This window comes from Candoia aspera, chromosome 3 (assembly GCF_035149785.1).
Source record: "Candoia aspera isolate rCanAsp1 chromosome 3, rCanAsp1.hap2, whole genome shotgun sequence".
Lineage (NCBI taxonomy): Eukaryota > Metazoa > Chordata > Lepidosauria > Squamata > Boidae > Candoia > Candoia aspera.
In genome coordinates, this window is record NC_086155.1 from 172,399,302 (window position 1) to 172,417,289 (window position 17,988).

The 17,988-nt window shown below is 40.3% G+C and overlaps 1 protein-coding gene across 1 annotated transcript in view; it reads left to right on the forward strand.

Annotated features, from left to right (window-relative positions):
- CHD7 (chromodomain helicase DNA binding protein 7) overlaps window positions 1-17,988 on the forward strand; it is a 203,949-nt gene that overhangs the window by 44,090 nt on the left and 141,871 nt on the right. Inside the window, exon 3 of the mRNA XM_063299329.1 lies at window positions 1,331-3,156. Coding sequence (XP_063155399.1) covers window positions 1,495-3,156 — 1,662 coding nt within the window. The 5' untranslated portion in view covers window positions 1,331-1,494. The remainder of the gene's footprint in view (window positions 1-1,330; window positions 3,157-17,988) is intronic.

Consider the following 17,988-nt stretch of genomic DNA (forward strand, 5'->3'; position numbering starts at 1 on the left):
TTCAACCTTCCTGTATTGCTTTTGGTAAAGGCAAAGGACTAGCACTTCCTTTTTATTTTGCTATCCATGTAGAGAAGGTAAAAGTGAGGCTATGTATATGTGTGTGTAAGAGGGGGAGGAACTAGTATGCAACAAAGCCCAGACATTATTTTTATTTCTATGAATGTCTCTCTGCATTGTTTTCTATCTGAAAGATGGATTGTTTTCTCTCCTGAAGTCACACTGGGCTACACTAAAATTCCTGATGAAATTAAAATTAAACCTCTACTGTTACAAATTCAACAAAACTAACATGCATCTAAGGATTACTTATGTTGTACACATCTAAAGTCATGAACAGAAATTGCCTCAATTTCAACAAATGCTTCCAAATTATGGTTTTTATGACAAAGCATTTGTATTATATTTCTTGTCTCTCTTTTATTTTAAAACTATAAGTTTGTTTCTTTTAGTCTTTTCTTATATCAACAGTTTTCTTTTAATCAAATGAATTATTTTGTCATACTCAAGTGAAATTTTCCTAGTGATATAGAGGTGGAATTGCAAATCAGAAAATTATAGTTTAAATCTTTCCTTTGCTGAAAATGTTAAGTAATCTTGAATCCTCTGTTGTGAACCTTGATAGGATTCAACAGAGGTCCTTAGGCAAGGGACAGTTACTCAATCTCAGTTCTCTTCATCTATAATATGGGAATAATTCTGATTTATTTTTACATAGTTAGGATTACAAATGAGAATACTTGAAAGTACTAAGCTAGTAATATTAAGCTTTAATTCTATATTACAGAAGTCAGTATTTGTTTGCAATTTAGTTGTATATCAGATAGGGTTTACATATTTTATTTAAATGCATGTAAGTCAAATGAACAATGGATTTTGTACATATTAGGAAAACCTAACCGTAAGCACTTGTCAGATCAGTTTTCAGTTTATTGTAACTTTTACTTAGGCTTTCTCTTTTACCAGATTACTCAGCTCAGGAAAATAAGGTTAAGGACATGCTGTTAGTAACTAGAGCATTTTCAGGGTTTTGTTCAGCAGATGGGCTGCTTGCTTATATTCATGTATTTTACTGCCTGCTGTGCAGCTGCTTCAGCTGCCTGTTGTGTTCTTTTGTTCTATCCAGGACTGGAACATAAGAAAGTATAGTCAATAGATTAATGTAAGATTACTGTTTCCTGCCTTTTTAATTTCTTACATCATAAATTTACCTATGAGGGTTTTAAAAAAAATATGAAAAGCTTCCACATGACATAAATTTAAAGCTCTGGTATCTGTAGTTATGACTTGGATTTTTATTTTCAACCTATATTTGTATTTCTTTTTTTAGGATTGGTAACAAGCTGCCTGACACTCCGTGGTCCACAAAGTTAAGGAAATATGGAATGACATGACGGCAGTTAGTTGAGGATTAAGGCTCTGAAGACAAACACCTTGGTGAGGTGAAGCACAAACTAGTATTCTAGTTATAAAGCACTGCATGCTGGAACAAAGATGGCAGATCCAGGAATGATGAGTCTGTTTGGAGAAGATGGGAATATTTTCAGTGAAGGACTGGAAAGCCTAGGTGATTGTGGATATCCTGAAAACTCAGTAAACTCTATGGGGCAACAAATGCCTATTGATCAAGGATTTTCCTCACTACAGTCATCCCTTCATCATCCTACAACCAGTCAAAATCAAGCAAAGTTGACCCACTTCGATCACTATAATCAGTATGACCAGCAGAAAATGCATTTAATGGATCAGCCCAACAGAATGATGAGCAGTGCGCCTGGCAATGGCATAGCATCTCCTCATTCACAATATCACAATCCTCCAGTCCCCCATGGTGGAGGCACTGGTAGTCAGATGGGAGTCTATCCTGGTATGCAGAATGAAAGACATGGACAACCCTTTGTAGATGGCAGCTCTATGTGGGGGCCAAGGGCAGTACATGTGCCAGACCAGATAAGAGCACCATACCAGCAGCAGCAACCACCATCTGCCCAACCACCAACAACACCATCGGGACCACCTGGACAGGGACATCCTCAGCACATGCAGCAATTGGGAAATTACATGGCTCGTGGTGACTTTTCAATACAGCAGCACGGTCAACCCCAGCAACAGAGGATAAATCAGTTTTCTCAAAGCCAGGAAGGTCTTAATCAGGGAAATCCTTTCATTACCACCTCAGGACCTGGCCACATGTCTCATGTGCCCCAACAGAATCCAAGCATTGGGCCTTCTTTACGACATTCAGTGCAACAATTTCATCATCATCCCCCCACTGCTCTCCATGGAGAATCAGTAGCCCACAGTCCCAGATTTTCTCCCAACCCTCCTCAACAGGGTGCTGTTAGGCCACAGACACTTAATTTTAGTTCTCGGGGCCAAACAGTACCTTCACCTACTATAAACAGCTCAGGGCAGTATTCTCGTTATCCTTACAGTAACCTAAATCAGGGATTAGTAAACAATACAGGGATGAATCAGAATTTAGGCCTTACAAATAACACTCCAATGAATCAGTCTGTACCAAGGTACCCAAATGCCGTAGGGTTTCCATCTAACAGTAGTCAAGGACTAATACACCAGCAGCCCCTTCACCCTAGTGGCTCACTTAACCAAATGAACACTCAAGCTATGCACCCTTCACAGCCTCAGGGAACTTACGCTTCTCCACCTCCCATGTCACCTATGAAAGCAATGAGTAATCCAGCAGGTACTCCTCCACCACAGGTCAGGCCTGGTAGTGCTGGAATACCAATGGAAGTTGGCAGTTATCCAAATATACCCCATCCTCAGTCATCTCACCAGCAGCCTAGTGCCATGGGAATTGGACAGAGGAGTATGGGCCCTCGGAATATACAACAGAATCGGCCATTCATGGGTATGTCTTCAGCACCACGGGAAATGGGTGGTCACATGAGACCAAATGGCTGTCCAGGTGTTAGCCTTGCTGATCCACAAGCAATACAAGAAAGATTAATTTCTGGTCAGCAGCATCCCAGTCAGTCATCTTTTCAGCAGCAAATGCCAACGTGTCCTCCCATGCAGCCTCATCCGGGAATTCATCATCAGTCTTCACCACCACCACATTCTCACCATCAGCCTTGGGCACAGCTTCACCAATCCCCACAGAACACACCGCAAAAAGTGCCTGTCCTTCAGGTAGGGAATACATTGTGTAAAATGTAACTGTTTCTGGATCATTTGCAAAACAATCTTATAATTTGTGGTGATGCAGCTATTTTGTTTTATGTTGCTAGCTCTTCTGTGGAGAATTCCATATGCATTAGTGAATTCAATAATCCATTTTGATTCTGAACAGAATTAAGTTATAGCCATGTGTATTTAACAACCACATGATATTTCTACCCTACTGATTTTTGCATATTGTTTCTAAATGTTTTATCTTTCATTTGGGGTCTATAATAGAAAAGCAGTAAAGTTTTGCTACCAAGCAAAAGCTACCAAGACTCAAACCTGCTCCTGCTCTGAGACTTATAATTTGGTATCACTAAGGACTGATATTAATTTGTTTATTTATTTAAAACATTTATGTTTTGCATTCAGCCTTGGAAGACTTCTAGACATTATATAATGTAATAATAGTAAGACAGATCTCTGCCATCAGGATTACAAACTAAAAATACATAACACAGGAAAGGAGATTAAAATAAGTTGGATACTATTCACTAAGGTTTCATCATTTTTGTGATAGAAATGGACCATTCAGAAGCAGCAACAACAACAACAAAACAGGCAACAGAATCACCTTTATGCCTCTGCTGCTTTTCCTCATGTTGGCTGATCCTGATGTCTTATGATATCTTGAAAGATTCAGGTTATTTCTCTGTAATCAGTGGCTATATTTGGAGCTCTATTTTCAGTAAAGTTAAGAAAGTTGTCTCAAATTCTGCATCTCATGAGACGAACAAAACTTTTTTGTAACTACAAAATAATTGCCTTCTAAAATAGGGAAATGTATGTATGGACTAAAATGAATTTCCCATAGATATTATAGATACATATTTTACATAAATGGAACTGAGATATATTTAGTTTAGGAATTATATCTGTTTAAAGACTTCTAGTAAAGGTATACTATCTCCTAAGGCAATCTGTTCCATTGTTGAATAGTTCTTACCATTAGGTAATGGCAAACTGAAACCTACCTCCTTAAATTCAACTCATTGTCTTCTGGAACACCTCTGATTAATTCTTCTCTCAACTTTTCACATTATAGGCCTTCAGATACTTGAAGATCATTATTATGTCTCCTTGCAAATCTTCTCCAGCATAAACATTCCCAGTGCCTCCAATTATTCCTCATATAGTTTTCCTTTTACACCCCTTATCAGCTTGGTCACTCTGTTCTGGACATATTCCAGTTTATCAATATCTTCCTAAAATGCAGTGCCCAGAACTGGGCACAGTATTCTAACTGTAGTAAGACCAATACAGAAAAAAGAAAAATTATGATTTTTTTCCCCATCTTGGTGCTATACTTCTGTTGATGCCATCTAGGATGGCTTTTTTTTTGGGGTAGTTGCAAGTACCCGTTATAGTGACCTTGCCTCATATTCATATCTTTGATGTAAGACTTTGCATCTGCCCCTTTAGAAATTCATCTTGCTGGTTTCTTTTTCTTGTTTCAACTTTTCCAAGATGTTCTTGAATCTTGACACTGTCTTCTAAATTATTTGCCATCCCCCTGTGTTTGTGTTCTTTGCAAATTTGATAATCAAAGTCACTTATAAATATACTGAATAGCACAGGGCCTAAAACAGAGCCCTGGGGTATATCACCTGACACTTCATTCCAGTTTGCAGAGCTATTGTTGTATAATGGTTGGGTATGATTGGTCAGCCTGCTTGAGCAGTAAACAATAGCCTAATCAAGGAAGTCCCAAGGAGAGAACAACACCCCCACCAACACAGGCAGGGAAAGCTACTGTATATAAACAGAGGGCAAACCCCACTCCCTTCTAGCACTGCAGATGTTGCCTACTCGGGCAATGAAATATCTGCAAGAAAACAACCAAGCTTAGAGAGCACCAAGGACTCCACACAGAAGATAAAAGATGCAAAGTGCAACAGACAAATGGAATGAAGTGAGGTCTCACTCTCTCTCGCAAAAGGCCTGGGTGAAGACCCAGGTCTTCACGGCTCTTCTAAGCAACAGCAGAATGGGGGCCATCCAGATCTCAGGAGGAACCTTGTTCCAGAAGGCAAGCACTGCTACAGAGAAGGTGCACATCTGGGGTCCCGATAAGACATTGTTTAATCAAAGGAACCCTGAGATGGTCACTCAGGTAACCAGGCCTTGTGCCATGTAGAGCTTTATAGGTAACAACCAACAATATTTGCCTTTCTGTAGTTCTCTGGCACTAGATCCATGTGTCATGATTTCTCAAATATCATTGAAAAGGCCTCCAAGATGACATCCACACATTCTTTCAAGGCTTCTCAAATGTAATTGTTCAGGTTCTTAACTTAAATTCAGCCATGAGCCAGGTGCTCCTTAACCATCTCCTTACTTATCTTTATTTTCAAGACTCCTTTTCTCAGATGTTCCGCTTAGCTTCATTTGAACACAATTCTCTTTTGAGGAGAAGACTGATGCAAAGAAAGAGTTGAGGAGCTCTGCATCTCCCCATCACTTATTACAGTACTATTCTGCCATCTCCTAGCAGGGTTCACCTCTTCCTTATTCTTCCTTTTCTTCCTTTTTGTTGCTTATAGCTTCCTTTGTAGGGGTTAAGTTCTTTTTGTACTTTAGCCTTCTACCTTTCTTTCCACAGATATTTGCTACTTGCTGGTAAACTTCCTTAATGAATACACCTATCTTCCATTTCCTGTCCCATGTCCCTTTTAACTCCTAGCTCAGTCAGAAGCTTCCTTTGCATTCAGATTAGTTTCCTTAACTGTCCTCTTTTTTCCCTTACTGGGATGGTGCGCAGTTGTACTTCTAGTATCTTACTTTTGAGAAGTTAAGAGGAAATTGAGGAGGCCTAATCCCCTTGTCTCTTTTTCAGTCTTCTGGAAAATGAAACAGTGTTCTTAAACTAAAAATAATGAAACTTTCCTCTTTAATGTGAAGTTGCCTGAATTTGAAATATTTTTTTAAATAAATTGTGATCTCCCAGGGAACCCCTAGTGACCTCTCATAGAACCCTAGGGTTCCACGGAACCCTGGTTGAGAAACACTGGGTTAAAGGAATACAAAAGGATAACATGGTAAGATGTCAGACTCCCTTGAGGAGTCAAGGTCTGGACAAATCTGAGTTATCACCCATCTCTAACCAAGTCTGCGATTTGTCAGCCAGGGCAACAAGGGAGAAGTTGAAATGCTTTGCCTCCCTTACCACCATGATGTAGGCCCAGACCTAGGCTTGTACCTGTGTTCAGTCAAATTCACTTTTAATTTTTCAGGGATGAATTCCAGATATTTCATCTGCAGCTTCATCTCCTAGGGTTCCTTGGTAAACCAAAAAGCCAACCAAGATCACCATGCAAAGAGAGGCCATTTGGGAGCAATCATGTTGAAAGCCTGGGTTGCCTCTTTTCTCTCTCTGACACACAGAAGACCCAAATCTCAACCACCTAGGGCTAAGGGAATGTTTTAAGAGGGAAGTAGCTGTTCTGTGTGCAGGCCATGGGTGCAATCCCTGCCATTCTTTTCAGATTACTGTGCCCTGTTATAATCTAACGAAATTTCTTTTGCTAGGACTATACAGTTGTAATTGAAATTAATCAACCATCATTGCAGATCAGGTTGATTGTCAAAATGTACAGACTTTCAGCTGTTTGCAATGAACAAATCAAACAAAAGCAACTGAAATAGTTCAACACAACAAATGCTTCAAGTGGTGTCCCTAAATTCAACTGAAAATGCAATTTATGATGACTTCTCCAGTCTCAAAATTACTCAACCCCCTGAATAGAATCTGTCACAACAGCACACATACAGTATGCAAAACAGGTGTTGTCTCAAGCACATCTGATGCAACTAATCAAGGGCTTCATTAGTTGCACCAGGTGTGCTTGAGCTGGAACACATGAAATACCTGAAGAAGCTAGGGGTTTGTTGAGTGTCACGTTTGACTGCATGTTAGAAACACAGTATGGCTAAGTCAAAAGAATGGTCCAAAAAGGTAAGAGAAGAGATCATCGCCCTTTACAAACAAGGAACAGGATACAAAAAGATAGTGAAGGCACTGAATGTTCCTAGAGACACTGTTGGAAGCATAGTTCGCAAGTTCAAAGTTAAAGGAACAGTGGTTACACTACCTGGACGGGGCAGAAAAAGGAAGCTGTCAATTGCTGCAACCAGATTTCTGAGAAGGCAGGTGGAGAGAAACCCTCAAGTGACTGCAAAAGACCTGCAGCAAGACTTGGTGGCAACAGGCACTGAAGTTTCAGTGAGCACAGTAAGGCGCATACTAAACACAGAAGGCAGAACTCCAAGGCGTACACCGCTGCTGACCCAAAAGCACAAGAAAAGTCGGCTCCAATATGCTCAAAATCATATAAATAAGCCACAGAAGTTTTGGGATTCTGCTCTGTGGAGCAATGAAACAAAACTGGAACTTTTCAGCCTGATGAATCAGTGGTATGTCTGGAGGAAGAAGAACAAAGCATATGCTGAAAAGAACACTCTGCCTACAGTTAAGCATAGTGGTGGCTTGGTGATGGTCTGGGGCTGCTTTGCATCCTCTGGCACTGGAAATCTGCAGTGTGTGGACGGCAAGATGGATTCATTGAAGTGTCAGGAAATCCTAGGAGAAAACGTCATGCCTTCTGTAAGGAAGCTGAAGCTTGGGTGTCATTGAACCTTCCAACAAGACGATGATCTCAAGCATACCTCAAATTCACTTAAGCTTGGATGCAGAAGAAGTCCTGGAAGATTCTACAGTGGCCATCACAGTCACCTGACTAGAACCCCATAGAAAATCTCTGGTGGGATTTGGAGAAGGCAGTTGCAGCACACAAACCCAAGAATATTCTTGAACTGGAGGCCATTGCTCATGAGGAATGGGCTAAGATTCCTCAGGAACGCTGCCAGAAGCTGGTGTCTGGCTGTGCATCTCGTTTGCAGCAGGTCATAACAGCAAAAGGGTGCTCTACTAAGTACTGAAGATGCTTGCCATGAAGGGGTTGAATAATTTTGAGACTGGAGAAGTCATAAGTTGCATTTTCAGTTGACTTTGGGGACATCACTTGAGGTATTCGTTGTGTTGAGCTATTTCAATAGCTTTTGTTTGATTTGTTCATTGCAAACAGCTGAAAGTCTGTACATTTTGGCAATCAGCCTGATTTGCAATGGGGGTTGAATAATTTCTATTACAACTGTATGTACAGTGACCATATTTTTTTGGAAAAAATAAAAAGCAAACCTGAAAAAGGGGCAAATCTGGAAGAGTTTCATAAAGATTTTAAAAAAAGATTGTTTATGTTTATAACTTTGCTTTACAAAGGAAAATTCAAGAGCAAAACCAAGAAAATAAGTAAATCTGAAGGATAGCTTTCTGAAATAAAGGACTGTTGTTTATAATAAAGGATGTATGGCCATTGTAATTATATGCCAGTAAAATAGTTTCCCAAGATTACTTGTCCTCTCACTTTTTAAAAAAGAAATAATCTCATTCAACAAATTTAGTACTTTTACAGGATTTTGTAGACTAAAACATCCCCTATCTGATCTAATTACTGATAATTTAAAGCAATTTGGCTTAACAAGACATTTTCCAAATATTTTGGACTAAAATTCTTCTGGCATTGAGGAATAATGTAGAAGAGAAATATACAAATCACATGTGCACAAAAGCCCACTGCAACAAAGACAGAGGGACATTATATAGTTTTAGTTCCATTCACATTCTACCACAGGTCATACTGAAAATCAGAAACATAATGGCAATCCAGTTGATTTCCAGACCCACTAGAACTGGTAGATTCTAAAAGGCAGTTGCTGCCAAAGCAAATGGCACTTCCACTATCATTGAAGCCTGGATGGACAGACTGGAGAGGACAAAAGAACACATGCATTGTCTTTTTTCCTCTTGGTAGGAGATTGTGGTCCCCTTCGTCAATCTTACACATGTAATACAGTGTTTTCCAAATATTGTGTTTCTATCATTAACACAGAAGTCCTGTTAAAACATCTGGGTAAGATTAAAAGGAGTAAGAAAGAAATTATACCAGTATTTGAATTTATTACAGGCCATCTACTCTAGCAGAGGATATAGTTTCCTAAATCAACACTAAGTCCTCAGGAGGGCAAACCATACTAGTAATAGGAGACTTCAACTACTCTACTGAAAAGCTAACTAAGCCAGGAATTGAAGAGTCATGTGAGGGATTCTTCTGGCTATGATTGAAGATACAAATATGGATTGAGTGGAGGGTTTCTTTACTTCATTACATTTCACAATTTCCCCAGTACAAGCTTCTAGGTCTTTGTTTCCCACTGTCTCTTGTGGGTGCAATTTTTTCTGAATAGGCTGGATGAAATCAATGTCACCTACCCACAACCCACAGATACACATAGCTGGGTAAGCAGGTCTTTAAGCTTTGGTTACTCAGCTCTTTCTGGTCCTTTTAAGGTCTCCAAGGTTAATATGGAGCTCAGTCCTTTCATCCCACCAGGGTTGTTTGCGATTGAGGGTAGTCTTGTCTTGTTTGCTACAGACTCTTTTGTTTTGCAGCTGGCTGCCTTCAAGTTATAAGGCAGAGTTGCTGCCAGGCTCCAAGATGAGCTCTAGACTGACTGGCTGCTCAGAATCAAGCTGAGCTCCAAGCAGGGACCCAGCTGCTTACGTTGGCCCTTCTCCTTGTAGCTGGATATTTCAATCTTGATAAGCCTTGACATTATATAGCAGCAGTAGCTGTTGCTGTTAAAAGTCACTTGAACATTCCTCCATTACAGTGTTTTTCTGTTCCATTCTCCTGTTCATCCATACCTCTTCTTTAGTTAGCTCTCTCTGGTATCCTAAAGGCTTGGGTAGGGCAAGATAGGCTAACCTGGCTGGCTGAGGACATAGTCATACCCTTGAAAAGGCCAGGGGGTAGTAGTGGTTAAGACAGTAGGCTAGAAACCAGGAGACTGGGAGTTCTAGTCCCGCCTTAGGCATGAAAGCTGGCTGGCTGATCTTGGGCCAGTCACACACTCTAAGCCCAACCAACTTCACGGGGTGGTTGTTGTGGGGAAAATGGAGGAGGAAGGAGTATTAGGTATGTTCACTGCCTTGAGTTATTTATAAAAATAATAAAGGGATAGAAAATAAATAAAAATAAACTAGCCAGCTATAAATGCAGTTGCATCCCTTTGAAAAAAATGGGTGTGGCCAACCATCTGGGCATGGATGGAGGTGAAGTGGGCTGGATTGGGCCAAACAGGCTGCTCTGCTACAAGTTTCCCTGTAGTCTGGTTGCATTTCTCCAACATGATTTTGGGAAGGGCAGGGAGGGACTACTTGAGCTCAAGTAGTAGTACTTGAGTCTGTTTCAGTGTACCTCTTTTAAAGTGCAGAGGGATTGCTGAGCCAGCAGCAGTGACTCCTTTTCTCCCTCAAAGTCCAACAGATGGTTGACCTCTTTTGCTGATGATTTCATTTTCATATGGTAGAAGAAGAAGCACGAGAGTTGGCTATTCTGGACTGAATTCTATTCAGCAGAGAGAAAGGAATTGATTGATGTAGTGAAAGTGTTAGACATCCTGGGGAAAAGTGGTGTTAGAGTTTAGAATAAGTAGAGGAGGAAAAGCTGGTTGGTCATTCACATACCATGGACCTCGGAAAGGAAGGTTTTAGTGAACTTAGATGAAAGGTGGGAAGAATACAACAGCTCAAAATCCTTAAGGATAAATAATCCCAAGTAGAAATGGAAGATCTTGGGAAAAAAGGAAATAGTGAAAGCACAAACATAAACAATTTTCCTTATGGGAAAGAAATGATAAAAGCTTTAAAGGGCCTATGTAGATGAATAGGAAAAAACAAAAGCACTAAAAGCGAAAAGGGAATAGAGATTGGTATAGGAAATAGAAAGTAGAAATAATAACTAAGGAAGAGTACCAACTAGTTGCTCAAGACCATAGGGAAGGAGTCAGGAAGGCTAAACCACAAATGAGATGAGGCTGTCAAGGAATGCAAAGTAGGCAGATTGGGAAGTAAGAGTCAAGAAGGCCGTTGGGCCGGGAAGCTGGAGAAGTAATAACTGAATAGGGATTCTTTCTTTGCTTCTGTCTTCTCTCAGAAGTGTGAGAGCACTTCTTAACATATTTGGGAAAAGGAAAGGAACTCAACTCAGTGCTGTTAAAGATATAGTAAGAACCCTTCCTGGTCCCTTAAACAAATTTAAGTCTCCAGGGCCCAATTACACCCTTAGATGTTAAAGGGGTAGCCAGGGTAATCTCAGAACTGCTCACTATAACCTCTGAAATTCTCAGAGAACAGATAAAATGACAGGAGATTTGAGAAGAGAAAATATAAGTTCCAGCATTAAAAAAAGGAGAGGACTGGAAAATCAAACCAGTTGGTTTAACTTCATACCAGGCAAGGTACTAGAACAGATTGACAAGCAGCTTGTATGTGAGCACTTAGAAAATAATTCTGCCATTATCAGTAGTAGCGTAGTTTGTCAACAAATTGCGTGAGGATAATCTTCTCTCTTTTTGTGACAGAATGATTACTTTGGTAAATCAAGGAAATGTTCTTAATTTCATATAACTTCATCTTTTTAAAATAACTTTATTAAATTTTTAAAATTAATTAAAACCAACAAAAACTAGTAATTTAAGAGAGAAAAAAGAATGAAAAAACAAAATCAAAAGTGCAGAAAGAAAAAGAAATACGAAGAATGATTTCCGACTTTCTTTTATAGCAGATATAAGTATAAATTCACATTAAACACTTTATCTTTTATTTTTATTTTTATTTATTATTAAATTTCTCTGCTATTAAACTCTTACTTTATGTTTACAGCATAACTTTCATTTTTCTATTGTCTACTATTTCTAATTATCAAATCCATATATCCTAATTTCATTTTTTTTTCTGTGTCACACAAAGAGTCCAGAAAGGGCTTCCAATCAGCATTAAAATTAATGTCTTTTCTCTAATCAAAGCTGTCAATTTTTCTGTCTCAGCCAGCTCCATCAACTTCATCATCCACTCTTCCATTGTAGGTACTGTTAAATCTTTCCACCGTTGTGCATTTAAAAGCCTTGCTACTGTTATCATATATAAAAACAAAATTTCATCAGTTTTTTCTAAGTGTTTGTCCATCTATCCCAAATGAAATATCTCTGGTTTTGATTGTATATTAGTCTTTACAAACTTCTGAATTAATATATGTATTTGAATCCAAGTTTTTTTAGCATTTTTACATGTCCGCCAGGCATGATAAAAAGTCCCCTCTTCTTGTTCACATTTCCAACATACATTCAAATAACTTGATCTCTTTAAGATATTTGATAAAAACTCTCATGATACTTTTATGGACAAAATGAATAAATATTGCTGGAGAGAAAACTGTCCAGTAAATTTACAACTGTATGGACTCCTCCACCCAACAGGTACTCATAAGTGGTTCTGCATTAACTTGGACAGAAGTATCAAGTGAGATCCTCCAGGCTGTATCTTGGTCCAGTGCTATTCAGTATGTTTTTCATAAATGATCTAGAGGATGGAATGGAAAGGAGATTCATTAAATTTGCATATAACAAGAATGTAACACCTTAAGAGGACAAAATCACAATTCCAAATAACTTAGACATGATTTAACATTGAGGCAAATCCAACAGGATGATGTTCAGTGATGACATGTGTAAGGTCCTACATCTAAGTGGGAAAAATCAAATCTATAAATACAAAATTGGGGAGACCTGATTTGGCAGCCGTGCACGTAAAAAGATTCTAAACATCTCAGTGGGCCTCCAGCTGAAAATGAACAGCTAATGTAATACCTAAAATGGCCTAATGGCCCATGCTGTTGGTCTACATAATAAAGTCGCTGCATCCAGATCACAAGAGATAATATTCCATTGTACTCTACACTGCTTAAACTCCCTTGGGATATAGTGGCCAGTTCTGGACACCATATTTCAAAAGGGATATGCAAAAGCTGGAGTGGGTTCAAAGAAGAGCTGCTAGGGTGACAGGCCATATGAGGAATGGTTGAAGGAGTGGACATGTTTAATTTGCCAAAAAAAAAAAAATTGAAGGGAGATGTAATAGCAGTCTTTGACTGCTTACGTGCCATCCAGTTGGTGTTGACTGTTAGCACCCACATAGATTTTCTCCATGATATCTGTCCTGTACCTGTACCTTGTCCTTCAAATCTTCTAATGATGCACCCATTGAGTCTATCCTCTTTGATACTGTTTATCCTATTCTCTTTCCTTCAACCTTTCCTATCATTACAGACTTCTCAAGTGAGCTAAGTCTTTGCATAATGTGTCCAAAATATAACAATTTGAGTCTGGTTATTTGTGCCTCGAGTGAGAACTCTGGGTTGATTTATTATACAGTCTACTAGTTTGTTTCCTTGGCTATCCATGGTATTCTCAGGAGTTTTCTCCAATACCAAAGTTGAAAAGAATCAATACTCGTTCTGTCCTTTCAAACTTTCACTTCCATAGCGTGACATAGGGAAAACCAATTATGATCAACACAATTGAAGGCCTTTCTATAATCAATTAAGCACTTATTGACTTATTTTTGTTACTTTTGACTTTCTCAATTATCCAGCGTGCATCAGCAATAATATATCTTATTCCTTGGCCTTTTCTAACGGCAGCTTGAACAGTCCTTTTCCACATGGATTTCTAATCTGTGCTAAATAATCCTAAGCATTATTTTGCTAGCATGTGAAATTAAGGGTATTGTACATAAGTCTGCATATTCTGTTACATCTCCTTTCTTTGGTATTGCTATGTAGACTGACTTCTTCTAATCTGTTGGCTACTGTGTCATTCTCCAGATTTGCTGGCATAGTTTGGTTAGAACCTTTACAGATTCTTTCTCTGATGCATGCTATATTTCTGTACAGTAGATATTCCATCAATTCCCAAAGACTTCTGACTTGGTAGTAACCAGAGTAGTGATCTAATTTCATATGTTCGTACTAGAAGTTCTTGGGGGGGGCATTTCCTCAATGAATAAATGAACAATATTTTTGATTCATTTGTTTAATTATGTTTTCTTTATCTAGTTTTTGGACTTGTGTGCAGAACAGATCATGTTTTAGGTCATATTTATGCAGAAATATTGAAAGTCCAAAAGGGTTCAAAACTTTTAGGCACCACCATACAACCTTATACAACCTTCCTAACTATGAAAAGTAACACCATTTCGTCTTTGTTTTTCATGTCTTGCATAGTAAATGCTCATCCCTCCCAGGAACAGCTCCCTGCCATGATGATATTCTGACTGGAAGTGTCCGATTCCAGTCCATTTCAATTAACTGATGCCTAAGACGTCAATGTATAGTCGATCCATTTCATCTTTCATGTTAATCTTTCCCATATTCATGCTTCTTACATTCCATGTTCCCACTCTAATTCTGTCTTTGCTACTTTGCTACTTGGTTTTTCTTTTCCTTCATGGCAACATCGGCAACTAGATGTCCAGAGCCACATAATAAACACCATTAGTACTCCAAAAGATCCTTAGCTCTTCCTCAGTAGTATATTGAATGTCATCCAACCATCTCATCATCCAGCACTATATCAAACACTTTCTATGAGCTGTCTTTCTTGTAAGAGTGGTTTACCACTGCCTTCACCCACACAGTATGACATAATGCCTTTGCTGTCACTAAAGTGATCATCCAGTATCATCTTATACTGCTGCTGCCCAATACAGGTGCTTGCTTGCTTTAGTTGGGCAACTGGGATAACCTTTATGCCTTGGTGACCCTGCTGGGAATATATACTCTTGGCATACACTCCCAGTGTTCTTCTCTCATCCCTCCTGGGAATACCCCTCTGCCATGATGAAGAAGTATCGGAAGATTTGATGGGGAATGGCAATCTTAGAATGCTGTCATGTACTGTAGGGGATGGACTTATTTTTGTTGAAACTGAGGGCAGAAACATGTTGATACTGAAGGAAAAGAGATTCAGTCTGAGTATTAGGAGGCGTTTCCTGACAAAAGAGCTCTGAAGCAAAATTAACAGTCTGCCAAGAACAGCGGTGGACTTCCATTTTGCTGGAGGTTTTCAAATGAGGGCCAGATGACCATCCATTTGGGGTTGGTTTAGTGGACTGCTATATTGAACAGGGGTTGGATTGAAAATTTGGTCCCTTCAAACTAATACAGTGTATGATTGAATGAGCCTGTTAATTCAAACAGAACAATGATCCTTTGTAAAAGGTTGTTCTTCCATTTTCTATCTAAGAATGTTCTATGTACTTGGTTTAACTGGATGTATATACTTTACTTCTTTCTTCTCTCAACTTAGTGTAAAGATTGCCTATTCTAAAACACCATCAGACTCATAAACAGGATCATAAAGATATCTGATTTATTAAAGAATAGTATGCAGGATCACAAAGAAAGCTGAGAATGGAAAAAGCACGCCAAATGCAAACTAAAAAGCCCTCGGTACAAACGAGATCCCTTCCCCCATAGAATCTTCCCAGGCTCACAATCCCAGGTGCTCCTAACGGCTTCTGATGGTCCGCGGGAAAAGACCTTGAGCAGAGCACATAACCCAAACACATTCCATTGAAATGAACACAGATACAAAGCTTGGCACAAGGTTTCACAGCAGCTCCCTCCCAACAGAAATGCATGTCAGCACCATGGCATGAGAAACGTTACGATGTACAGTGCACATTGAAACAGTGAACATGACATACTGCCCCCCCCAAAGAAAGAAAGCATTAAGGGGAAGGTTTTAATGGGTAAGCCAAATGGAAACAGTTAACTAAATCAGGAGCATTAACGTGGTGAGCAGGCACCCATTCAGGATGAGGAAAGTGTTTCCAGCGGATCAGGTACTGGAGGGTGTCCCGAAGCTTGTGAGAATCAACGACCTCCTTGACTTCAAAGTGCTGTTGCCCGGCAATCATGATCAGAGCAGGCAGAGGAGGTTAGGGATGCCAGCGGGAAGAGTGGTGGACAGGCTTGAGCAGGCTGCAATGGAAAACAGGGTGCAAGCATTTCAAATTGTGAGGCAGGTCCAACTTAACAGTAACTGGATTGATAAGACCAACAATAGGGAAAGGACCAATGAACCTGGGAGCAAGCTTTTTCGAGGGCTGTGGGGACTTGATGAATTTGGTAGAAAGATAAACCTGATCCCCAATTTTGAAATCGTGTTGCAAAGAACGACGTTTATCGGCTTGGAACTTGTAAGCAGCCTGGGCATCAGCCAAAGCCTGTTGAATCACCGGCCAGGAATCAGCCAGCTTAATAGCCCAGTCAGAGGCAGAACAGGACTGGGGAGGGGTTTGTGGCAGCTCAGGGATGGGAACAAAGTCTTGACCAGAAGCCACACGAAAAGGGGTCTGCCCGATGCTCTGATGGACAGCATTGTTGTAAGCTACCTCAGCAAAGGGCAACAAGTCCACCCAATTGTCCTGATGGTAATTTATGTATGCTCTAAGGAATCGTTCGAGGGCAGAGTTCAAAACCTCCGTAGATCCGTCAGGATGCAATGATGTGGACAACGCCTGTTTGGTGCCAATCAATTTTAAAAATGATTTCCAAAACTGGGAAGTAAACTGTGTCCCACGGTCACTGACCAAACGGGAGGGGCTACCGTGGAGATGGTAGATGTGGATGAGAAATAGGCGGGCCAATTGCGGGGCCGACGGGATGGACGCACATGGAATGAAATGGGCTTGTTTGGAGAAAAAATCTTTTACAACCCAAATGACAGTTTTCTTCTGACCGGGGGGTAAGTCCTCAATAAAGTCCATAGAAATCTCGTCCCAGGGACGGAATGGGCTGGCCACTGGCTGCAGAAGCCCCTGTGGTTTAACCCCTTTTCGCTTTGACATGGCACAACAGGACAGGAAGCAACATAGTCCTTTACATCACGTCTTAAGGTTGGCCACCAAAATTGACGGCGAACCAAATGCAATGTTTTGACAAAACCAAAGTGTCCAGCAAGTTTATCATCATGGGAACGCTGCAAAACATCAGCCCTTAAAGTTTCAGGCACATAAAGGCGGTGTTCCACCCACGCTAGACAGTCTTCAAAAGAAACACTGTCTCTATTAGCTAGCAACCAAGTGTCAGATTTCAGTGCCTGGAGAAAGTCCTTTTGTAACTGACAAGGAACTTGCATTTTTCGCCTCCCAGATGGGGCTGGGGGCGGGGTTGCCTGTGCACGGGTCTGGCTCCGGATGACGGCAACCAAGCCCAGTTGTGGTTCAGTAAGAACAGTCCCCACTATATCTGCCACGTGGTCAGAGTCCTGAGGTAAACGTGACAAAGCATCGGCCAGAAAGTTTTTCTTTCCCGGAATAAATTTTAAGTGGAAGTTAAAGCGACTGAAAAATTGAGCCCAGTGAATTTGTTTAGGACTGAGACGCCGGGGGGTGCGGAGGGCTTCCAAATTCCTGTGATCAGTCCAAACCTTGAAAGGGCATTTAGCGCCTTCCAGGAGGTGACGCCAGGCTTCCAAAGCGGCTTTTACAGCAAAAGCCTCTTTTTCCCAAACATGCCACTGGTGTTCAGTTTCAGAAAATTTTCTAGACAAATAAGCGCAGGGTTTTAAGTGATTGTCAGAATCCCTCTGTAACAATATAGCCCCAATTGAGGAGTCAGAAGCATCCACTTGGACCACAAAGGGGCGTTCAGGATCAGGGTGCTGTAAAATAGGCTCAGCAGTGAAGAGGGCTTTTAACTTCTTGAATGCCACCTGGCATTCAGGTGTCCAATTCAGCACTGCCCCAGGGTTTTTCACCTTGCATGTGTCTCCCAAACCCTTGGTATGTAGCAAGTCAGTAAGGGGCAAAGCAATCTCAGCAAATCCCTGGATAAA